The sequence below is a fragment of the Hippocampus zosterae genome, chromosome 7 (assembly GCF_025434085.1).
Source record: "Hippocampus zosterae strain Florida chromosome 7, ASM2543408v3, whole genome shotgun sequence".
Taxonomy (NCBI): domain Eukaryota; kingdom Metazoa; phylum Chordata; class Actinopteri; order Syngnathiformes; family Syngnathidae; genus Hippocampus; species Hippocampus zosterae.
The window spans coordinates 16270220-16296592 of record NC_067457.1 but is presented as its reverse complement, the minus strand read 5'-3'; the positions used below and the strand labels follow the sequence as shown (position 1 = coordinate 16296592).

At 44.1% G+C, this 26373-nt stretch overlaps 1 protein-coding gene across 1 annotated transcript; it reads right to left on the bottom strand.

Annotated features, from left to right (window-relative positions):
• Positions 1-343: 343 nt before the first annotated feature.
• Positions 344-25980, bottom strand: sh3bp5lb (SH3-binding domain protein 5-like, b). The gene is made up of 7 exons (XM_052071180.1): positions 25322-25980; positions 22533-22595; positions 22254-22382; positions 18421-18582; positions 11741-11914; positions 2000-4161; positions 344-1047 (listed from the first exon to the last, which is right to left on the bottom strand). The coding sequence occupies exons 1-6, from the start codon at positions 25583-25585 to the stop codon at positions 3547-3549; spliced, it is 1407 nt and encodes a 468-aa protein (XP_051927140.1). The 5' UTR covers positions 25586-25980; the 3' UTR covers positions 344-1047; positions 2000-3546.
• Between the last annotated feature and the right edge of the window lie 393 nt (positions 25981-26373).

Below are 26373 nucleotides of genomic sequence, written 5' to 3'. Positions count from 1 at the left end.
GGATGGATGAAACAAGCTAGAATATTTTGTTTTATCTGCAAGTCGGATGCAATCATCAAAAGAGCTACATCTGGCTCACGAGTCATAGGTTCCCTACCCCTGCTATACATCTTCTAAAAAACATTTATCTGGATCCAGATGATTTTATTTCGTGCAACTGCTTGAGGAAAGAAATTGGAGTAAATTATCAATCACTCGAGCCGCTTATTCTCACCAAGGCATTGAGTAAAATCTTTTTTCAGTGCAGATTGCGAATGTGTAGCACAACATGCCAAGATTTGAAATCATGCTTCTTTTGGAAAACACCCTCAAGCGAGTCGTTTCAAGAATGAGTGAAGCTTGGTAACTGTAACCATAAACTATATTACTTTTTAATACTGACAATTTAAATTTAACAGTTCAACATTTGTTTCTTATAACACCCCTGTGCCGATGGAATAACACTCAATACTGCAAAAACGGCATACCAGTGACCAAATATAAGTGCAGAATATTTGTGCAAAACCATTTTTAACCGAATAACACGATATGCAATATTAAGATGTTTCCGAAATATTCATATGTCAAGTCAGAAACACACATCTCCATCTGTACAATATCAGATCTAACTCGAGAACTGGAATAAATTGAGGAAGAAAAAAAAAACATTTGAATCTTTCTTTTTTTCCTTCTGGCACATCAGGTTATTTATAATAATAAAATATCACAGCAGTAATATATACTATATTAAATAATGTAAATTAAGGGTTAGGTTCGGCAACAGGTGGACATTTTTTTTCCTGAAACGTTACTGATATCAATGCACAAGGTTTTGTAGGTCAAAAATTAAAAAGAAAAATCAATCAAAACCTCACAAACCTGATGCGCTCAGTCAGGGAAAAAAAGTGTAGTTTTTTTTCTCCATTTGCTTAAAATACTTTCAGGTGACGTGGACACATATGGATTAAAGTTTGCTGTTGACCAGTGTTACTGTTTATTTTTATTTTTTTATACAACCAGTGAGCATATGTACCAAAGCCCAAAACTATTTTTACCAGTGGCCAGATTCTGAATTTTGTACTTTATTTTGTCCTTTTTGAACTTTTTTTGAACCCTTTTCTGCTTCGCTGCCCATCTTTAAAGCCCTCCTCAAAACTCACTTGTATTCTTTGGCGTTCGACTCAGCATGACTTAGATTTGTTCTTGATTTTACTGCTTGGTGCTTTCTACCGCCTTTATTACCGATTCGTCTTACTGTTTATTGTGTAAGATAAGATAAGATATCCTTTATTCGTCCCACACTGGGGAAATTTACAGCCTCCAGCAGCAAGAATGTATGTAGAAAGAAGAAAGGAGAAAGAGAAAAAAAACAACAACAAACATCTTTCAATTAAATACAATATGAACACAAATGGATAAATCGCAGTACTATTTACAATTTTCCTTCACATCATTTATTCATCATTCATTCATTCATTCATCTTCCGTACCGCTTGATCCTCACTAGGGTCGCGGGGGGTGCTGGAGCCCATCCCAGCCGTCTCCGGGCAGTAGGCGGGGGACACCCTGAATCGGTTGCCAGCCAATCGCAGGGCACACAGAAACAAACAACCATTCGCACTCACACTCACACCTAGGGACAATTTAGAGTGTTCAATCAGCCTGCCACGCATGTTTTTGGAATGTGGGAGGAAACCGGAGCACCCGGAGAAAACCCACGCAGGCCCGGGGAGAACATGCAAACTCCACACAGGGAGGCCGGAGCTGGAATCGAACCCGGTACCTCTGCACTGTGAAGCCGACGTGCTAACCACTGGACTACCGGGCCGCAGTACATCATTTAATTATTATTATTATTATGATTGTTATTTTTTATTCATCAGCCTGACAGCAGTCGGTAGGAACGAGCGTCGGTATCTCTCCTTATGTTATGTTATGGTATGTTAAATCGCTCCATGTACAGCACTTTGTATGCAGCGATGGCTGTTTGAAAGTGCTCTATAAATACTGTTGACTTGACTTGACTTGACTTGACTTTTGTCAAGGCAAATTGTATCATTTAGCTGGAAACGTGCCAAGTGAAAAATATTGATGATACATACCCGACCCCACAAAAAAAAAAAAAAAAAAAACATTGGACATTGTCTTTGGAAACGACAACCTGGACAAACTGTCTGCCCATCTGGGACAATGTTCTGTGGAGAGATGAAACCAAGATCTGTATTTATTTTTTTTTTTGTGGGGCCGAACAGTTGATTCCATCTTATATATACATTCTAGAAGCTCTGAATGTCAAAAATAAGGGCGCTTTGACGAAGACGGGAAATTAGCTCAAGGGCAGACTTACATAACATGATGCAATAATTGCAAACATTTTCTAAAATGTATTTTGAATATTAAATAACTCAGGCAAACTTTAATAAACAAAATTAACATATTTTTCCCCCCCAATTAGAAACCGCAAGGCTTCTTCATTTCAAAAGCAAAATACAAGATCTGCTTCGTTTTATTTCACGCAATAAGTTAAAACATCCGGACTTACTGGAAGCGCGCTTTAACCCTTTCATGCACCTTGTAGCCTGATAACATGATAAGCTGTCCAATGTAGTAGCCACTGTCCCTGAAAGGGTTAAAACTATTTGGTACATCAGAGGTCAGTCAGTGCACTCCTCTTTTCTCACAACTGCTAATTTAAATACTGCAAATAATGACAGCTCAGCAACTTATGAGAAGATCCATTGATTGGGAATGTACAACATTCAGCTAAATAATCTGAGACTTTTTTTTCATCCCTTTCCGGTCCATAAGAGCATAAAAACCAGTTAGCAAATGAGTTATTTCAATCAAGGTTCAGTCGAAGCCAGTAAAGATTTTTGTGCCTAACAACGATATGTGGACGCGCCTTTCAATACAAACGTAAGAAACGCGCAAGAATTTTTTGAATCCAAATGAAAGCAATGATACGAATGCTATTTCAGGATAAGAACAAATCATAACACGAATAAAAGAGAAAGGCAGAAAAAGGTTCAAAAAGTACAAAATAAAAATACTTGAGGCTGTAACTGCTGTCATAAGTGCGTTCAGAGATGATTCAACAAAGAACATGAGAATTGATCGACATGCAATTTCTCCGTTTTGTGTTTAGAACAATCCATCAATCCATTTTTTAACGCGCTTATCCTCACGAAGGTCGCGGGTGTGCTGGAGCCCATCCCAACCATCACCAGAAAGTAGGCTGGGGACACCCTGAACTGGTTGCCAGCCAATCGCAGGGCACAACCATCCACATTCACACCTCGGGACAATTTCGAGTGTTCCGTTAACCTGCCATGCATGTTTTTGGAATGTGGGAGGAAATCGGAGTACCCGGAGAAAACCCACGCAGGCACGGGGAGAAAATGCAAACTCTACACAGGATGGACAGAGCCCGGATATGAACCACTGAAACTAACTCCGGACCTCTGCACTGTGAAGCTGACGTGCGAACCAGTCGCCCACCATCAATAAATCAATAAACGACGAGCACGATCCAAAATATTCAGCACCTTTCCTGGCTTTCTCCACACATTAGAGACTCGCGCTTCTGTGGTGCTGCTTGACAAAGCTGTCCTGCTTCTCTTGACGACCCTTTTCGTTCTGCTGCCGTGCTTTGGCCCGCTGGGGTCTGAGAGCAACTTCTGCTTCTTTGCTGGGCCTGAGCGGAGTCTTCCGATTCCAGTCCCACTCCTCATCCAGCGCGCTCCTGCCATCGCTAAAGTCGCTCAAATGTTCTACCGAATCACATTTTTCCAGGTCAGAAGCGATGGTCTGGAGGCTGATGATGGACATGCGGTCCGAACCGGTGTGAAACGCTTCCGCCTCCTCCCTCTGACCCCAGCCGTTCCGCCGGTGTTTTTCCACCCACAGCCGCGTTCTCTCACCATCTCCCCAGGCACTTTCTGCCTTAGCCATTCCTACAAAGCTACCAATCGGAACCCTCACTGCAACTCCGATCTCCGCCTCGGCACCAACTGGGGAGCTACGGCCACCACGCATAGCTCGTCGGTCCCTGCTAGCGCAGACGTAGCCTCGCTGTGCATGGATCTGCTCACTTATCTGCTCCAGGTTCCGTAGAGCCACCGAATAACGCGTTTTTACTTTTGCGACTTGCTCCTCCAGTTGTACTACTTTGGCCTTGTGTTCCTGAAAGACAAAAATCAGGGAAGATGAAAATGGGAAGCAGAAAACAAAGGAGAATTCACTCGCTCCTGTATTCAATTTTATTAAGACGTGGTACACAAACGTAACATTTCAACACATATTTTGAACATTGACACACAGCATTTTAAGCAGGCTGCTCATGCCCAAGTTGAGAAAAACAAAGTGGGGAAGCTATTTTTAAACTCCCAGACACCAGGGATTTTAGGTCATGCGGCAGGTCAATGAAAGGACAAATGGTGAAAAAACAAACAAACAAAAAAATCACACACCAGACTTCACCAGATTAAAAATGTTATTTAAAGCCTAATGAACAAATGGGTGGGTGTGTATATGACACTAGCATCCACTTGCTGGCTAATCGCTGAAAATGAAACTAATCAGACTAATCAGCACATCAATCACTTCACATTCCAGCCCGACCCACGCGTTGACCTACAGTGCAACAGTGAATCACTTTTCGATCACATCCAAATGTAGACAGATGTGAGTGTGCGCACGCGCATCTGTTGTGCGTGAACAATGAGTGAGTTATTTGCATTTTTATCGTGGCTAATCACCACCATCCCAAAGATTCTAAATTAGGCTGACATCACAACTGTGGGATTAGTCAACGCTCGTACAAAAAAAAAAAAAAAGATTTGCAGTGGAAACACAGGCAATATCATTGTGTACCGTGGCGAGTAGGAGTGACATGTACTTGGAAGAAACACGGCTCAAGCAGCTAAGCACGTCAAGGAAAAGTTCCAGTCTTCTTGTTCTCCAACTTAAAGTGAATCACTATCGGTGGAATGCCTTGACTTCCACTTTTAATTGATCTGGGCCACACAGGTCTACGAGTATAAGCAATGCGCGGATTGATGAGCATTATCATTTCAGACCGAATCAAAAAGCTTGAGGTTAAGAGCATAAGCAAGGACAAAAAAAAAGAAAAAGCAATATTGTGCAAAACTGTTCCCAGTCAACGTCTCCACTAATATTGTTGGAAATGGAAAAACCTGGGTTGTGTTTCTGCAGTCTTGATAGAAGAGAAAAACCCAAAAAACTAAAGCATTCAAATTTCTCAAAAGCTGACATCGGCAGCGTGTCACATCCCGTGGTTGCCAGCAGAGGGCGGTCTTTCTGCCCGCCGTTTACACACCTGTCACCCATTAGGGAGTAATTGCTCAGCCTTTATTTGGACGCTCTGGCAGTCTACTCACTGCCGGAGAATTCCACGCCGTGCAGAAATTTCTCTCGTCCAATTCCTACTTGCATTTATTCATTGCCTCTTAGCCTTGTGGCTGTTATTATGCGTCGTTGTTCCTCTTGCAAGTGAAACTTATATTCATTGTTCTAATCTGACCCTCCTTGCCATCTTTTTCCGCAAGCGTTTTCAGTTGTCCTTTTATTTTATCCCTGGTCCCTATTTTGACCAGCGCTTTTTGTTATTCTCCCTGTCGGGTTATTTTGTGTTCGTTATTAAAGACTCCTTTTGTTATCTGACAAAATCTCTTTTTGTGTCTGCTATTTCGGGGATCCGCTTCCTTATTTTGTTGTGCACGGAGCGATCATTCTATCGATTCGGGCACAACGTGACAGAATTCTCCGGCCACCATGGATCCCGCAGACATTGATAAGATTTTGTCCGCTCTGTCCCGACAAGACAACAGATGAGTCAGCAGGGCCAAGCCATCTCAGAACTCCGCGGCGCGGTTTCCATGCTGGCTCATCGGTTCGATGAGTTCGAACCCCGTTTAGTACGGGTGGAGGAACGGAGAACACCTCCCCCCGGGGTTCATTCGACCACCCCTGAGGCACCCGCATCATTCCTCACAATGTTGAGGGAGCCGTCACTTCCACACCCCCCACGTTACGGGGGTGAGCACGGGCAGTGTGGGCACTTTCTCCACCAGTGCTCACTCATATTCGACCAGCAACCGTCCGTCTACACTAATGACGCCGCGAAAGTGGCCTATGTTATGAGCTAATTGACAGGTCCAGCAGCGTCATGGGCGATGGCGACGAGTGAAGCGAAGCTGAGCCTCCGGTCTTCGTTCCACGACTTCGTAACGGCGTTTCGCCGGCTGTTCCACCATCCCGTGCGGGGCAGAGAGGCGGAGGGCCGGTTACTTGCACTCCACCAGGGGAGGCGATCGGTGGCGGACTACTCGATCGAGTTCCGGACTTTGGCCGCCCAGAGTGGCTACGATGATCGGGCGCTGTGTGGACTGTTTCGTTGCGGGTTAACCACCCAGCTCAAGGACGAACTAGCAACCTGCGACAACAGTGCCGACCTGGAAGGGTTAATCGAGCTCACCTTCCTGACGGACAACCGCCTGAGAGAGAGAAACCAGGAGCGCGGAGGTGATCGGTTCCCATTCCGGCATGCCACGTACCGCGAGGAACACCATGGAGCGCTTCGGGCAGCAGGGCTCGGAGACCTGCCTCGATCCCGGAACATGGCCACCGCGGAGGAACCGATGCAGCTGGGTGGAAAAGACGTTGGATCGAAGGGGAGAAGGCGCCGATTCAACGATCGGGCTGTGTCTGACAGCGTCCAACAAGGTCCTCACGCTGCTCCCAGCCGTCCGGAGTCTTCGTTCTCTTCATTCCCTGAGTACTGTGAGTCACGACCCTGCGCAGAGCCTCCCGAGCCTCGGCGAGTCGACTCCCGGCCAGGTCACCCCAAGAGACTAGAACTCGAAGGGGAGATATTTGGGGGGTCCCGGTCGCTGCGGGTTAGGGCCCTGATAGACTCGGGGGCTGATGATTGTTTGATGGACACTAACCTCGCGTCTGAATTGGGTTGTTTTATCAAGGAATTGGTCGATAAGAAGCGGGTTTGTGATCTCGATGGGCGCCTCCTGGCGGTAGTAACGCAAAGAACGGAACCACTAAAACTCCAACTATCCGGTAACCATGTCGAGCATCGACGGTTTTATTTAATGCGGTCTCGAAACGCTCCGGTTATTCTCGGTTTGCCCTGGCTCAAGACTCACAACCCCGTGATTTCCTGGGAGCGCCCGGCAATAGACAGTTGGAGCCGGTACTGTTATAAACATTGTTTACGTTCGGCCGTAGGGGAGCACGAACGTGCCAGTGACGAACCCCCCGAAACTATCTGCCTTGACGGAGTGCCAGATTGCTATCATGACCTTCGTAAGGTATTCAGCTTGGATCGCGCACGCTCTTTGCCCCCGCACCGCCCCTACGATTGCGCCATAGACCTGCAGGCGGGCGCTCCGCTGCCAACCTCACGGCTGTATCAGGTGTCCCAACCTGATGCAGCCCAACGAGGCGCTGACGGAATACATAAACAGCTCGCTCGCTGCAGGTCTAATTAGGCCATCGCGATCACCGTTAGGTGCGGGGTTTTTCTTTGTGGGAAAAAAGGACAAATCCCTGCGACCGTGTGTGGATTATCGAGGTCTGAACGACATCACGATGAAAAATAAGTATCCGCTGCCATTGTTGGACTCTGCCTTCGCCCCTTTACAAACAGCCACAATATTTTCGAAACTAGATTTACGCAGTGCTTATCATTTGGTCCGCATCCAGGAGGGGGACAAATGGAAGACGGCTTTTAAGACTCCACTTGGTCACTTTGAATATTTAGTCATGCCTTTCGGGCTGACAAACGCTCCCGCCGTATTCCAAAGTCTTATCAACGACGTGTTAAGGGACATGCTAAACATTTTTTGTTTCGTCTACCTTGATGACATTTTAATTTTCTCCCGGTCGCTACATGAACACCAGCAACATGTCCGACTGGTGTTACAACGTCTATTAGAGAATCGGCTCTTCGTCAAGGCAGAGAAATGTGAATTCCATGTACCCGTCATCTCTTTCCTGGGGTTTATTATTGAACAGGGCAACTTCAGAGCAGACCCCAACAAGACGCAGGCAGTAACGAACTGGCCGATTCCAACTACCCGGAAGGAATTACAGCGCTTTTTGGGGTTTGCCAACTTCTATAGACGTTTCATTCGCGGTTACAGCCAAAAGGCGCTCCCGTTGACCCGATTGACGTCCGTTAAAGTCCCTTTCAGATGGGACCCGGCTGCGGACGCGGCATTTAAGACCCTGAAGGCGGCATTTACCAGTCCCCCCGTATTGCAACATCCTGACCCTGATTTCCCGTTCGTTGTAGAGGTGGACGCCTCGGATTCAGGGTTGGGGGCGGTGCTGTCCCAGCGTTCCCCGGTCGACCACAAGCTGCACCCCTGCGCCTTTTTTTCTCGTCGACTCAGTGCTGCCGAATCGAACTACAACGTGGGCAACCGTGAACTGCTGGCCGTAGTCGCCGCCTTACAGGAATGGCGACACTGGCTCGAGGGGGCTCCTTTGCCCCCTCGAGCCTTCACCGTGTACACAGACCATAAGAATCTTGAATACCTCTGCTCCGCCAAACGACTGAACGCCCGTCAGGCCCGGTGGGCCCTGTTCCTCACCCGGTTCGACTTCATCCTCACCTACTCCCCAGGGTCCAAAAACACCAAGCACGACGCCCTTTCCCGTCTCCACGACCCCGCAGAAAGGGACCGGACTCCGGAGGCCATTCTCCCGGCCCAGTGCATTGTGGGGGCGTTGAGATGGGAGATTGAGCAGCGGATCCAAGCAGCTCTGGATGGAGTCCAAGTTCCGGCGGAATGTCCCACGGGGAAGCTGTTCGTGCCCCCGCCGCTACGTTCGGAGGTGTTGCAGTGGGGGCACGGGTCCAAGGTGGCATGCCATCCTGGGGTGAACCGGACTGTGCAACTCATTACCCAGCGGTTCTGGTGGCCGGAGCTCCGGAAGGATGTGGTGGATTACATCAGTGCCTGCTCCTCCTGCGCTTGCGGCAAGTCCTCACGTCGGCCCCCGGCGGGGCTGCTCCAGCCGTTGCCCATCCCTCCTCGACCTTGGTCCCACATCGCCCTGGACTTCGTTACGGGCCTTCCTCCATCCCGTGGGCGGACCGTCGTCCTCACGATCGTGGACCGATTTTCCAAGGCCGCCCATTTTGTGCCTCTGTCCAGGTTGCCGTCTGCGCTGGAGACCGCCGACCTCCTTGTCAAGCACGTCTTCCGTCTCCATGGCATCCCGATGGACATTGTCTCGGACCGGGGGCCCCAGTTCGTGTCCCGCGTCTGGAAGCGGTTCTGCCGGTCCCTCGGGGTCACGGCAAGTCTGTCCTCGGGATATCACCCCCAATCCAATGGTCAAGCTGAATGTGCCAACCAGGATCTGGGGGCGGCCCTCCGCTGTGTGTGTCTCCACCGTCCCTCCTCCTGGGCCGACCACTTACCTTGGGTGGAGTACGCGCACAACACCCTCGTCTCTTCAGCCACTGGTAGGTCCCCATTCATGTCAGCCTACGGGTACCAGCCGCCACTGTTCCCGTCCCAGGAGGGACAAGTGGAGGTCCCTTCGGTGCAGCACCACCTCAAACGGGCCCATCGCGTGTGGAAGGAGGCCCGGGCTGCACTATCCCGCACGGCAACCCGGAACCGGCAGATCGCGGATCGTCATCGGCGCCCGGCACCTACATACGTGGTGGGACAAAAGGTGTGGCTGGCGACGAGGGACCTTCGCCTGGCCGGCACGTCTGCGAAGCTGGGGCCCCGATTCACCGGACCTTTCGAGGTCGAGTCCGTCATCAGCCCCGTCTCATCAGCCCCGTCGCGGTCAAGCTGCGGCTACCGGCCTCCATGAGGGTTCACCCCGATTTCCACGTCTCCCTGCTCAAACCAGTGACCTCCAGTCCCTTGGCTCCTTCTCCCACTCCGCCCCCTCCTCCGCGGGTCGTCGATGGTGACCCGGTGTACACGGTTCGAGCCATCCTGGACTCTCGGCGCAGGGGCATGGGGTTCCAGTATCTGGTCGACTGGGAGAGGTACGGACCGGAGGAGCGGCAATGGGTCCCCCGCTCCTGGATCCTTGATCTGTCCCTTCTGCGCGACTTCCACGCTGCTCATCCGTCCAAACCGGGTAGTCCGCCGGGAGGCGTCCGTTGAGGGGGGGGGGGGGTGCTGTCATGTCCCGTGGTTGCCAGCAGAGGGCGGGCTTTCTGCCCGCTGTTTACACACCTGTCACCCATTAGGGAGTAATTGCTCAGCCTTTATTTGGACGCTCTGGCAGTCTACTCACTGCCGGAGAATTCCACGCCATGCCAAAATTTCTCTCGCCCAATTCCTACTTGCGTTTATTCATTGCCTCTTAGCCTTGTGGCTGTTATTACGCGTCGTTGTTCCTCTTGCGAGTGAAACTTATATTCATTGTTCTAATCTGACCCTCCTTGCCATCTTTTTCCGCAAGCGTTTTTAGTTGTCCTTTTATTTTATCCCTGGTCCCTATTTTGACCAGCGCTTTTTGTTATTCTCCCTGTCGGGTTATTTTGTGTTCGTTATTAAAGACTCCTTTTGTTATCTGACAAAATCTCTTTTTGTGTCTGCTATTTCGGGGATCCACTTCCTTATTTTGTTGTGCACGGAGCGATCATTCTATCGCTTCGGGCACACACCGGTTGTGAAAGTGATGAATAAATACAGCCATATTATATTGTATTGTATTCCCTTTAGCATTGCTCCATCTAGTGGATGCAAAAAGCAAACCCAGCCACTATTGTAGCTTCTATTCTGTGTGCCTTATAATCCTGTGTGAAAACAGTTTTAAAATAGGCCATTCATTGACAGTTCGCCTTATACTCGGACGCACCTTATAATGCGGAAAATACAGTCATCATCGGAATTGTCCTCGAGTAATAATTATTACAGGGATATAATTCGACTTCCTACTTGGACACGCAGTGAGATTTATTTATTCATTCATTTATTTAGCCGTTGACTTACTCTACTTTTATTTTTACGGATGCCGAAGTCAAGCAAGTATTTCACCGTTCATATCTGTAACTTACAACTAGGGGCAAAATAGATAAAATGTTTCAATTTGCAGCTACAGAGACAGCCGTTACATTTTCAGGACAGTTACAGTCTCCCAAGTGCTTCTTCACACGTTGCAATTTTGAGCATGAGGGTAATTATATGCATGGTGACATCAGCGCAACACGACGACTGGTTCAAAACGATGTGGGCAGCGAGTCTTGGGAAACTTCATATTCTCTTGAACATTATCAACATTCTGCCTCTGTTATACTGTACCTTTGATAAGAATATTGGAAGCGGGCAAATTTGTAGGTCCATCCATGGTCCACAATCGGTCACTAACACAAATTAGCAGTTAGCCAGGAAAAAGTCATGAATGCCTGGTTTGGACATGGATGTAAAAGCAGCTGTAGTGAGCAGAGTGGCATGGTTCGCGGTTTGAGGTGGTGGAGTGTGGAAGACCCAAGTGCAGTTGAAATATACAAAAGAAGGACAAAGAAACTAAATTTTCACCAAAATGAGGAAACATGAGACACAGTGGGACACACCTGAGGAATCTGATTGGTGGACACAAGGGACAACCGGAACAGGTGAACGGGTAAGGCAGGACATAAATATGGGACACAAGACATTATATGAAATGAAACTAAATATAACCTGAAAAAAATGTGTAAAAATTAAAAAAGAAAATCTGATCTGGAAATGCTTCAGGTACATACCCCGAGTATGTGGTTGAACTGAGCCTTCAGTTCAAAGTAAGGTTTGGACTTGAGTATGACCTTCTTCAGTGATTTTTGGAGCGTTTGGACTTTAGCCTCAGCGTCCTGGCATAGCTGGGTGACCCGCTGGTGCTCATGCTCACTGCGAAAGCGCTCCTCCTCAGCCTCATTCACCTGATAAGCAAAATGTTCACGTTTCTGACTCATGATCACATTGAAAAAAAGTTTTGGTTGAATGTGCTTGATTTTGTCAAGTGGTTAACATTATACATTACATTATATTATTTTACACATTATATTATGTTCACTTTGAGACAGTAATTCATGCCTTTGTCACATCCCGGCTCGATTACTGCAATGCCCTTTACTTTGGAGTCAGCCAATCCTCCATTAAGCGCCTTCAGCTGGTCCAGAATGCCGCTGCACGCCTCTTGACTGGTACTCGTAAGAGGGAGCACATAACTCCTACTCTGGCATCCCTTCACTAGCTCCCCATACATTTTAGAGTTATTTTCAAGATCCTCTTATTTGTTTTCAAATCTCTAAATTATCTCGCGCCACCTTACCTCTCCGAGCTCATCCACCCCTACACACCTGGTGCGCACACCTCAGGTCTGCGGACCAGACATTATTAGAAGTACCAAGAACTAAACTGAGGCTCAGAGGGGATCGAGCCCTTTCTGTTGCTGGTCCCTCTGGAATGACCTCCCACTGAACATTCGGCAAGCCTCCTCGCTGCCCATCTTCAAAACCCTCCTCAAAACTCACTTGTATTCTTTGGCATTCGACTCAGCATGACTTAGATTTGTTCTTGGTTTTACTGTTTAGTGCTTTTTACCGTCTTTATGACCGATTTGTTTTACTGTTTATTGTATATGTTAAATTGCTCCATGTACAGCACTTTGTATGCAGCGATGGCTGTTTGAAAGTGCTCTATAAATACAGTTGACTTGACTTGACTTATATTTTATATTTCCCATGAGATGTTCATTTGATATTTCCGACAATTTATTGGAACAGACCTGGCTCTAATCTGGGCTAATTATACAACGTGATTTTCCAATGTACATTTTAAGAAAAAGACATTTGGGTCCAAAGGTAGGAATTTGGGGTGGAACATACCTTAGGCCAAACAGGGTCAACATTGTACAAAATTACAGGCTAAAATACACTAGCGACATATTTGATACTAACTGTACTGTATCCCAAAAGTGTTGAATTTGTCCAAATAAAGTACAGTATTTTCCATACTCAATGAATGGCTTATTTTAAAACAGTTTTCAAATGTAGGGCGCACCTTATTATAAGGCACATAGAAGCGACAATAGTGGCTGCAGTTGCGTTATGCATCCACTAGGTCGAGTTACACTAAAGGGAATACATGACAATACAGCTTTATTTATATAGAGCCTTCACAACCGCTGCAGCTGTAAAAAAAAGTGCTTTACAGAACATTTAAAATACTATGTCCAAGAAATCTGAATAGTGTTCCACATATATAAGGCGCATCGGATTATAAGGTGCACTGTCGGCTTTTGAGAAAATGGAATGCTTTTAGGTGCACCTTATAGTGCAGAAAATACAGTAAATAACATGACAAAGGCTGGAGCGACAGCCAAACCTGTCAGCAAAGTCATAGATTAGCATTTTGCAAGAACCAGGCAGGCAAAATTCTTTTGGACTCAACGGACACGACCACATCACAGGTCCTTCCCTCTGGTTAGCGCAATCAAACTATACACGTTAAATTCAGAAGCGTTGCGATAGCATCTTTCTGATTTGTTTCAGACGTTAATGTTGCCATTAAAGTCTGAAACAAATCATTTTCTTGTGACAGTTTGCCAACGTTGCACATTTCCGTAGTGCCATCACGATTGTTTGTATTCATCATTGCAGCTCTGTCGCTCTGCATCATTTCAATGACTATTGTTGATAAATATTGCTGCACTATTTGAGATTTTAATGTAGTGTTTCTTAATGACCCTCTGCATCATTCGCTTAGATGTTAATTATCAGTATTACCGCAATTTATATTAGCATTTCCACATTTGCTGTTGAATCTGTAATTATCACGCTTCTGGACGTTTTGCTTCGTGACAATCTGTACCGTATTTTCACGACTATAAGGCGCCATTAAAAGTCTTAAATTTTCTCCAAAATGGACAGGACGCCTTACGGTGCGGAGCGTCTTTTGTATGCGCTGAGTTCCAAAATCTGACTGACAGCCGACATGCAGTTTATATAGAGAAAAGGCGGAAGTGACTGTGGCCAGGCATGCGGGAAAGAAGTCGGCCAATCAGGGAAGGGTGGGCGTGTATATATACATATATGGAGAGGGAGAGAGAGAGAGAGAGAGAGAGAGAGAGAGAGAGAGAGAGAGAGAGAGAGAGAGAGAGAAAGAGAGAGAGAGAGAGAGAGGACGGGCATGCTGGGAGCAGTCCGCCAATGGGTGAAGGGTGGGCGTGTAAGTGGACGCTAAAGGGACGGCGCAAGCAGGTACCAACACCTGTATAGAGTGTGGCAATGTGCATTGTTGCAAAACAACTCCGGTTTTGGTTTCTAAGAACCCCCGAAAATAAATTCGACAAAAACCAAGTCAAGCAAATGAACTCTGAGCTTGCCGTTATTCCCGCAGGCTTGACTGAAGAACTCGAACCGCTGGACATCGGCATCAACCGGGTGTTCAAAGTCAAGTTGCAAACGGCATGGGAACAATGGATGATCGATGGCAAACACAACTTTACAAAGAGTGAGAGGCAGCGCTGGGCGAGTTACGCCACAATACGCAACAACGAGAGGGAACGCGGCGTTTTTGATGGAGTACGGTACTTGCACAATTGTTCAATTCTTTCTACACACACGCGCGCTGCCAGCATGTTTCGCTCTGTTCTTTACTTTCAAATGTGGGAAAGCTTCACACGAGAGAAATGTTGACTTTGCTGTTGCTGCTCATTCTTTCCGCTCGGCAATGCGTAGCAACTCACACTTTAGCATGTGATGCGTTCAATGACAACTGGGATGTGCAGTCCTCTGCTTCTGATACAGAGGATGAGGACTTTGATGGATTTCTGGGTGATGGTCCGATCCAGGCCAAAACGACTGGATTGCTATTGGATTGTTTTTATTCAAACCAGTCTGATCCAATCCATAAACCCAAACGATATCGTCTATCCTCAACTGAATGATCTTATGATCATTTATTTTATGATAATTCAGAAAATGAATAACTGCAGCGTTGCAACGTCACCGATGTATAATGGGATTTTTTTTTTAATCATTGATACATTGGAATTATTTTTGCACTAAAGTTGCACTTTTGTTTTATTTCAAACATTTGAATGGTGCAGCTGGGTCAGCAATGTTTAACTCATTCAGTACAAGCCAATTCTGGACCAAGTATGAAAAGACGTTTAAAAACGTCTTTGGGAGTGAATGAGTTATAGTGTTGTTATATCGTATGTGAGCTTTAAGAATTAACAACGCCATATTCGCCACACATAACTTCATTGTATGTTCCTTCTTTCTTTAGCAGAATATAACAGTTGTGGTATCGTGCCTTTTTTTTTACGTCAATATCAAGCACATTCCATTGGTGTATTATTAACAACTTTTAGAATGACAAAAAGAATCAGATCGGTATAGGATCTGTGTCGGCCGATCCTCGGGGCTGCAGTCTTCGTATTGGAATTAAGGCATAGTATTGGATATGAGAAAGTGGTATCGAGCCATCCCAATCGGTTGCCGAAAAGCAGCCACACATGCAAAGTGTTCCTGCTGTCGGGCAGGTGTCAGCTGCAGCAGGGTGTCTGTATTTGTTCTGTCTCTTGGGTAAATGCCAGGGTGTGATGTGAATGCAATGCAGTTCAAATACCTTTCTCTGACAAATCGAAACAAATACATCAAAACTACAATTTAAATGTACCGGGTACGTATTTCAGCTTGTTTGTTTTTTTTTCTCTCTTGCTACTTGAGTCTGTGAAAAACATTTATGTGAAAAAAATGAAAACATGGGAAGATCGGGAAACTAAGGAGCGAAAATTGAGAGACTGCAAAGTGAGGAATCCAGATTCCGCTCACACAATCTATACAGGTAATCGATACCGTGTGTACAGAAATGGCCAGCACCACGATCGCAACTGAAAACAAAGGTCAACAAACGCCCCCCCTCCCCCCAATGAAGAGATCACGCAATATTAAACCCGTTCAGTACCGGCCAATTCTAGACCAAGTCTGGAAAGACGTTTAAAAACGTCTTTGGAAGTGAATGAGTTAAACGAGTCAACTTTATTCGGGAAGATTAAGAGCTCGGTTTGAAGAAAATTGATATTTTTCTTTCAAGGAGATAGTCGTACGCTCAAGAGACACAGCTATTGCGATATCAGGCAGCAGCTGAAGGCCGAGAACAATATGGTGGTGGTCTAATCCAGGGGTGGCCAACCAATCAGAGACTAAGAGCCATTTTTTAAAAACTTTGTTACTGCAAAGAGTCACAGCATGCACATGTGCACAATTAAGCATCACTGACTCCCTTAGTTACGTGCGCACACACACACACACACACACACACACACACACACACCACTGCTCAGCCACATATATTGTAAATGTCACACACCGACATGATGATGACAGAAATGCACTCCTGCAGTACTAAGACCACAGGCCAGTCATTTTCAACAATGAATAATGTGTGCAGTGTCTCACACACACAAACCCTCAGTTCACCCGAGTCCGCAAACAAAAATATTTGTCAATATATTTTTGTCGTAGTTTACATGTTGCTTCGTGCCTTAGTGCAGGGACTTTTGGCATTCCGAGTCGTTTTCGACGCCTGTCATGTGGAAGCCCGGGAGCCGCATTGAACCAGTCAAAGAGTCGCAAGCGCCTCGCGAGCTGCGGGTTGGTCACAAGTGGTCTAATCTTTGCAGCCAGAAACTATTCTTTACTATGGGCAAAGTAGCAACAGAATTTTGCAGTGTTTAATGCAAAAGCAAGGTGTCCCTTTTTCAAGAACAGGGATGTCAAACTCATTTTTGTCACGGGCCACATTTCTGTTACCGTTTCCATTTGAGGGCCATTATGACTGGAAACATATAAAAAAGAACAGTTTATTCAACTGGCGGCCCGGTAGTCCAGTGGTTAGCACGTCGGCTTCACAGTGCAGAGGTACCGGGTTCGATTCCAGCTCCGGCCTCCCTGTGTGGAGTTTGCATGTTCTCCCGGGCCTGCGTGGGTTTTCTCCGGGTGCTCCGGTTTCCTCCCACATTCCAAAAATATGCGTGGCAGGCTGATTGAACACTAAATTGTCCCTAGGTGTGAGTGTGAGCGTGGATGGTTGTTCGTCTATGTGTGCCCTGCAATTGGCTGGCAACCGATTCAGGGTGTCCCCCGCCTACTGCCCGGAGACGGCTGGGATGGGCTCCAGCACCCCCCGCGACCCTAGTGAGGATCAAGCGGTACGGAAGATGAATGAATGAATGAATGAGTTTATTCAACTATTTTTTAAGTTACTCTCATGAGGGGTTTGGTAACAAGAAAATGCTGACACTACAGTTATCTCTCTTATTTAGTACATCGAAGAATTTAACATTTTTGGAAGAGATTTTAATCATCATGGAAGTTGATTGGCTTTGGCGGTCCACAGAAAATTATGTGCCTGACCAGATCTGGCCCCTGGGCCTTGAGTTTGACACCTGTGATTTAGAACATAATTTGCAAGGTCAGATAGATTTTGGACTTGCATTCTGTACAAGTCTCATTCACCCTAAAGGTGAAGAAGAGGTTAACCCTTTCAGGAGGTTAACCCTTTCAGGGTTAACCAAAATCAAGGCCTTGGCGCCAGATGTGAGTGACAGTGATCTTTTTTAATACCTTTTTTTCATTCATTTTCCCATCCGCACAGGGAGGCTGGGGCTGGAATTGAACCCGGCACCTCTGCACTGTGACGTTGATGCGCTAACCACTGGGCCACCGGGCCGCCCTTTTTTAATACCTAAAAGATCTCAATTGAACAACTGGGTGTGAAAAAAAGCATTGTTTTTAACCTGAATATAAAAGCATTTAGAATTGGGTCTGGCTTCACTTTTGTTGGCAACTTATTTCATTTGTGTGTAGCAGAACAGCTAAAGGCTGCTTCATCATGTTCGCTTGGAAGCCTGGGCTCCACGTATGGATGCGAGTCTGCAAACCTCAGAGCCCTACTTGGTTTATATTCACTTAGCATTTTCGTAACTTATTCAGGAACCAAACCGTGCAGTGACTCATAAACCAGTAGCAGAATTTAAAAAATCAATTCCGCCGTTGACTGGCAGCCATTGTAATGAGGCAGGAAATAAGAGAACTATCAACATGCAACATTTTATGTCTGCAGCTCTCTGCAAGTGCTTCCATTTTCAAATGATAACCTCGACAAAAGTCCTCGGAAATCACAATGTCCCATCAGTGGAGAGCTATTTTTGCAGTCAGCTAAAATGTTGCTGACTCCTGTTATGGAGTGCATGTTGATAAAGGTCTGTAACATACTGTACAGTAGGTTTTTTTTTAATATATGACATAAAAACTTCAGCAGCACTAATCAAAAGATTATTGCGAATGTATGTATAATTGGGATGTGAATTTGAAGATAAATAAATGAATGAACGAATTACTGTGTTTTTCACACAGTGCCAGGGTCGTCATACCTTCGCAGTAGCATGGTTGAGCATCTCCTGCCAGGTTGGATCCATGGTGTTACTGTCAGCCAACAGGCCTTGTTCCGCCACATACACCATCTCTCTGGCGGCAGTGTGCATGGACACAGCCCTCTCGTACCTTAGAGCAGCTTTCTGGGTTTCCTGTTGTGCCTAGAACAGAGAAAAAAAATGATCGGCATATTTATTTAGCAAGGTGAGTGGTTGTGCAGAACAAAAACAATGTGGGGTGGGGTGGGTACAAAAAAAACGATTACAAGTCACACCTAAAATTGCATCCGTTAACCCATGGGTGTCAAACATACGGCCTGAACAAGCCCCCGAGGAGGATTAATTAGGCCCGCAAGATAATTTAAATGTGGAAAAAAAATGCATAAAAGGCACGGAATGAATATTTTTAATAAAATGCAATTCATGAATTATCCGCTAGGGGCAGACTGTTTTCGTTTTAAATGTCGACATTTTCCTAATGTTCTTGTGCTTCACTATCCCAAAAACAAAGGAAAGAGATGATATTTTGGTTATTTATAGCAGTGTATGGTAGAATTTTAATGGTCTGGCCCACTTGACATCTACAGAGGCCGTGTGCGGCCCACAATGTCAAATGAGTTTGACACCCCTGTTTGAACCCTTTCAGGGACAGCGGGTATGACTGTGGACAGCTTATTATGTGATCAGGTTGTGTGGTGCATGATAGGGTTAAATACACATGATGACCAAAGATCTAAGATGGGTGAGACATCACCCATTATGTATGTTTGCGATCCAATCAGCATCACGTCGATTTTGTGCAACTAAGCATGTACTGCTGTATTTCCCAAACACAAGACGACAAACAAAGAATAGTCCTCTCTCTCCAATTTAGTTGAAGAACAAATCTGACACTTGAAATGTGTGTGCAAATCTTTGAACTGGAGTGTTTCATTAGCATAAGGAATAAGTACAATCATAAAATCTGATCTACAGTATGGCATGTATGTTGAAACCGTCGGCAAGGTACGAGTTTTTCTCTTCTCAAAAAATAAAAATAAAAAATAAAAAAGCCCCTTGTCTGATAAAAAAGAAACCTTAAACCTATTTCTAGAAGATATGAACGTCATAGCGCTACCCAACAAAATGTTTTTCTCCAATCTAAAAAACCTCAGCGACACCATCGGCAACTCCAACATTGTGGTTTTTCATCTTTCTCGGGAGGTTCCGGTCCCCATTTAACCGCGAATACTGAGGGATTACTACACAGAGTGGTCTACTTATGAAATTAATATGTTCTAGAAGAAGTTTCTTAACTCAAAAATGTTGTCAGTAGAGAGGCGTTTTCCATGTAAATGCCCTGATCCGTTCCAAGCCTCCCCGGAAAATTCAGACACATTTTTTTTCTAAAGCATCAAAATGCATCAAAATACGTAACAAATACATTCCAATCAGTGTGACGACAATAGAGGTGCAGCGAGTCAGATTCTATGTATTGTATAGGAAGCAACAATTGCGCAAGCGCACGTCACAGAATATCTATTCTCATTGTAATAATAAAACAACAAAACTGAGAGTGTTTCTTGCAGGGGATAATCAATGACATAAAGTCGAACTCCGGAGCCACGAGTGCCTCTGTCTCAAAGAGAAAAAGTGCTTTTCAGAGGACAAAAATGGACATAGTTTGAGAAAGTGAAGACCGTTCAATGAGAGAGACCATAAAGGTTGAAAAACAAAAATCTCTAACAGAGGAGGAGGCTTACAACACCCATCTATTGATCACATAAAGTGCTGTCCTTTCATCACTTCCAAAGAGACTCAATAATTTAGGTTCTAACAAATAAATAAAAAATAGAGAACAGACGAATTTTGGCTTTGCGGTACTTTGAGCAACCTTGTTCCAACTGAATGGAACATGAAAGGGTGAGTTTTCTATTGTGTATTTTCACCCCTTCATGCACCAATAGTGATAACCTGTAACCTGATAACAAGATAAGCTGTCCACTCTCGTGACCGCTGTCCCTCAAAGGGTTAATAAAAACCCGAGTCGATCTGTATTCCGCACCCTATCCCACGAAATGGCTTTCAGTTGTGACTGAACGTGAAGCTAGTTCATCGAAGCGGGGTTAAGCACGTTAGTTTTACTTCGACAAAGTTGCTCTCAGTGAAACTGAGTCACGACCATTTTACATATTGTTGTTATTGCAAGGGGAATTACTGAGGTTCTATTTTTATGTTTTAGCTTAAAAACAGTCTCGTTCAATGTCATTTGTTATTTTGTGCCGTGCCACTGCTATGCTCTTAAAGATTTTATTTGTTTACTAGGTTTTCACCACTACTGCGCTCGACTTACAGCCATATAAAAAAAGTCTCATGTTGGGATACTTGTATTAAAAGAAGAAAAAAGAAACAACAACAAAAAGTAGCTCAGTCAATGACAGCCATTTTCAGACCCTTCTTCACATGGACGTACCCGTGTGTTGAAAATGTTGCCAGAAGAGTAAAATACAGGATCAGGCAAAATGATCTGACTTGTAGGTAAAAAAAAAAAGGCAAATAAAGACAAGAAACAAAAAAGTGTTTTTATTTTCGAAAAGTACATTTAATGCTTTTTTTTTCATATAATGCCATTTTGCTTTGTTTCTTTGTAATGCCATTGTTTTTCGTTTCTTTTTCAGTCGCTGTCATGAACTGGACCGGTGAGCATCGCGCTTTCATTGTGGAAACAAATCTGTAACTACAACACGAGTGTTCCGTTTGCACGTCAATCTTGGCAGACATGATCCCGTACCAGCTCGAAACACTATCTTGTTATGGGTGACCAACTTCAGAGCTACTGGATCTGCATTGAAACGAAAATCCACCGACCGACTTCTCACCGCCAGAACTCCGCTTCATTTTAAAAACATAACGAAATAGAACGGCGTTATATGTACTTGGGGAAAATTAAAACACTTTTTTTGTTTCTCTACTTCATTTGCGTTTTATTTAACCTACGAATGTGTCAGATCATTTTGCCTGACCATGTATATCAATAAAGAAGTGCATTTTTCTGCTCGGATGCATTTTCCAAACTAAACTACCGTATTTTCCGCACTAAAAGACGTACTAGATTATGAGGCACACCTTCAATGAATGGCCTATTTTGTCATTTTTTTCATATCTTGGACACACTGGATTATAAGGCACAATCTACAATGCATCCACTAGATGGAGCTACGCTACTTCGTTTCGACTCGAGAGGCATTCATGACGGCTTCCGTGAAACGGATATTAATGATTACCTCAATAAAACTACGAAAATTGAAAATAATGCATCAAAACAGAACATCAAGCGAGGAAATCACAAAATAAATTCTATAGTGCCCCTACAGAATTTATTTTGGCATTTCCTTGAGCCTAGCTAGCTCCAACAGAACGATCAGCTGTCAGTAAAATGTGGGAGACTGGATAGTCTCTGAAGTGCTTGTTATTTATTCCTTTGTTGTGTACTGTATTCACAAATGAGGAAATCACAAAATAAATTCTGTAGAGGGGGCAATAGAATTTATTTTGTGACCTCTACAGAATTTATTTTGTGATTTCCTCGCTTGATTTTCTGTTTTGATGCATTATTTTCAATTTTCGTAGTCTCATTGAAGGAATCGTGAATTTACGTTTTTATGAGGTGGTCATGAACGCCTCTTGAGTCGAGCAAAACAAAAAACTCAAACACGTGTTCATTTCATATTGTCAACTAATATCCAAATTAATTTTAGGCAATTTTTGCTCAATTTTCATGAAAATTTGAAAATCCAGAATCCCGCGAAAATCTGGATGACTTTCATTCCTGATTGTACATAAGTTCCACACACCTCTTTGGCCAGTCTGCGGGCTTCATAGTAAGGCCTGGCTTTCTCAATACAGGAACCGAGTTGGGAGCCCTGAGCATTCAGCTTCCTGGCAGAATCGGTGAGAATTTTCCTGTAGCTGGACCTGGCATCCTGAAGAAAGTATACAGGTGAAGATACATCTCAAACAGCCTAAAAACAGGATATGACACTGTAAAAACTGAGCAACTCTGTCAGTGGGACGTTAAAGCTGGTAGATGTACAGTACTGTATTTGCGGTGTTTGACAAATAAACTTTCTCACATCCAAACTAAGCTCCAGTTTGTTGATCTCCTCGCTGGCCTGGTTGAGCTGCTCGAGTTCCTCCTGTTAACCACAGGAAAAGCCACACGTATGACAGTCATCGATATATTTATCAACATCGTCAGTTGTACCGAAAATAGTAACAGTGCAGCCTCGATTAAAGGGACAGAAAATGTCTGTAAGTTCCAGAACTGGCCGCAATTCAAAACAATGTATGGAAAGACGTGACGGCCGCGTTAGCAGAAGAAAGTCCCTTCAAATATAATGGAGCATAGTTGTTAGCTTAGCATCTTTAGCGTGTATTTATAACTCTTTTGAATGTTGATTTTACTGAAGGGAATAGTATACACCTCTCTCGCGAACAGATTCATGCCATTCATCTTCTTCCGAGCAAAGTTTGAACAAACTTTTCAAACAGCAAGTAAATATCATTTTTTGTGATTTTTCTTTTTTTTCCCCTTGTAGTGTCACCCACCCGTTTTCCTACTTCATAGTATCACAGTGAACAGTTAACCCGGTCTTATTTTTCACTTCGATTTAATTGAAGAAAGTCGAAAACTCGTGGAGGTGAGTTTTATTTTGCTCTTTGCTTCATTTATTAAAAATGAATCCGAAATTAGAGTGACTTGTTTGTGTTGTATTTTGAACTAAATTCTCTATTGAAGAGTGACTCTTTCTGCATCCTTGTGTCAGAAATAAACGCAGGGTCTTTGCTATTGGTTTAATGGATTTTTTTTGTCTCAAAATACTAGTGTATCGGTTACTTGGTATCGGTATCAATGAGGATTCAAGCGTTGAGTACTCATAACTCGTATTACAAATTTATTAAATTCTGCGGTGAGAGACATTTCTGCGGTGCCCCCTAGCATTCTAATATTGTAAAGGTTATCCCTAAAAATAAAACAATACAACAAACCTTTTCCAAATGGATTTGATATCCTGTAAGAGCTGCAGGACCGGATCAACTTCTCTGACTGCAGATACAGCCTCATACTAGCACGAACAATGCAAGCTTCTTTTTCGGTCATTTCTGTGTGACCGAATAAAGAACGGAAGGACACAAAAGGTGCTTTTTCTCAACAATGCTGGCCTTCTTATTGACACAACCAGCTACATGACCAGAAGAACGACCACATTGTTGTCCTCCATTGTTGCTTATTTTTGTCTTGTCGCCTCTCATCAAAGTACCTGAAATCCAGAACAGGGTTCCTAATTATCCCATGGTAATTAGGAACCATGTTCTACATTGGAGTATGTTGTGTTTTAGGGAATGTCTGTTCTGTCATTATATCACAATCAGCACCGGTAATATCTATTTTGCACTCGTGGTATGGATGCGATTGTGAGTCCATACATTAAGGCCCTGTCTTAGAACTGGACGATAAATATTGTGAAGACGATAGAAAGCATTGTTCCTCACAAGGGGAGGCAATTTAATAAGTGTACAGAGAGAAGATTATACGAAATAATGCTACACACACTGCCCAAAAAGAAAGGATTATGATTGTTATGGCATCCTGTATGTCAGCCAGGAGGAGTGCCGAAGAGATTCAAAGTATATTATTGTGGATAAACAATTCAAATGGATGGATACAGCACAATACATTGAATACATACAATATGACTATTGTGATTTGTTTTCACAAGATACGTTTGAGTTTTGATTTTGATTTTTGAGATTTTGCACAATAAATCCAAATGAGAAGACCTCATCTTTTTTATTTACTTATTTTTAATTTTGGATCCATTTCTGTCAGAAACAATACGTGTTTTTTTTATTCCTCCAATTTGTGCAAAAACTTTGTAGGCTACTGTAGTTCTGTTTACATTTGATAGTTTTATGTAGCGGCACTACTGGATTTCTCATTTGACACAGATTTATTGTATCAAAATAAAGTGAAAAAAAGGTAAATAGTCATAGTATGTAGTATAATTGGTTTTCATAAAATAAGTAAAAATATATCATGACATATCGTGAAATAAAATGGCCTAAAGCATGAAAGAAATTCTTTTTTTCCATATCGCACAGCTCTACCCTCAATCTCAGGGATCACCAACGTGGTGCCTGCCGGCACCAGGTAGCCTCCAATAACATTATCAGTAGACAGTTCTAAAAATAGCCCACCAGTGTTATTGAACACTGTGATTTTCTATGAATGGCAGAATTATAAAAAAAATAACGCTTTCAGGCACAGCGGTTACTACAGCGGACAGTTTATCATGTTATCAGGTTACGGGGGGCATGAAAGGGTTAAAGAGATGCATCTTGATATTGTTTAAATATTGAGAGAAATAATGAACATGATGAGTGTCGTCATGTAAATGAATATTCTTCATGATTCATTGTAGAATATAATAACATTAATACAGTTTATCAGAGAGTATTTCTATGATTTCAGAAGTGTGTATCAAACCGGTAGCCCTTTAATCAACATCTCAAGTTCAAAATGGTTGGTGACCCTTGCTTTGTCCTCTCTTTCCTTAAATTTCCAAATATTCTTGCTTCTGCCCTTTGTAAAAATTCAGTTTCTCAATCAGAAGTCACCAAAAAAATACATGTTTTAATTGTGAGTAGGCGCAGTTGTATACCTTCCTTTCCAAATGTATCGGAACAGTGAAGCCAGTTGATTTTTTTATGAAATGAGCAGAATCATGTCAGTTGAACTGACATTTGGAATGTAAAAAATGTCAACATGAGCTTTTTGTAATTAATAACACGGGATAATATGAAAATAAATGTGGGGGATTTGACAGGTTGTTTTAAGAACCCGTTTCGTTTAGCATCTTACCTGAATTCTTGGGTCCAGCTCCTCCTCATGTTTGCCAGCATCCTCTTCGTCTCCGCTTTTCAGCTGATATTCAGTTTCTCCGCCACCTCCACGCTCAGATTTCACATCGTTACATTTGACTGCTTCGTCTCCCCCTTTTCGCCTCAACACCACTGTGCTCCCGTCCGCACCTTTCGCTTCTTCCCCCGGCGTCTCCTCCCTCAAGTCGGGCCGTTTGGAGCACCCGGCGTCGGCCGGACTTTTACGCGAGGTTTCGGGCTCCATTTGCGGCCTGTCGCTCGCTTTCCGTTCGCACCGTGTTAAACACGCCACGAAACGAGGCGTGCGTATCCTACATGGGTTTTGGGGGGTTTTAAAAAAACTTTGGAGTCACCCATTACAACGTCGCGTTGAGGCTTCCATGCTAGACTTCGCTGTCTAGCTAACGCTAGCTAAACGCGTTCCATCCTATAAAGCTGCGCGTGTGACGGTGTACCCTGGATGGTTTCGCACACGACACCCCACAAACTTCCTCGTTTTGGTATCACCTTGTCAACTAATTCAGTTACATTGCACATACGTGTAGCTCCTGGTGTTTACTATTATTCTGTTTTTGGGGGGATGTGACTGAACGTATTTTATCAAATAAACAATGACAAAATATGAATCGAAATTAATCGACATGAATAGGTAGAGAGGAGATTGTCAGTGCAGCGGTCTCCAACGTAGTGCCCGCGGGCACCAGCTAGCCCGTGAGGACCATACCAATAGCTCGCCAGTACTAGGATTGTGATTTGCTAGTAGAAATTATGATTTTAAAATGCAAACACTGGCAGTATTGTGAGACATCTTTAAGATGATCAGATCCTGAAACCTAAAATCCATATGAAATATAACACATTCTAATATTAAATGTGTTACTTCAGACGTGTATCAATTTGGTAGCCCTTCACACAATCAGTACACATGAAGTAGCACTCACTCTCAAAAAGGCTAGTGACCCCTGGTCTAGTGTAAGGGATCATTTCTGGAAGAGTGGTAGCAATATTACAGATTCAGTATTCACTGAACCA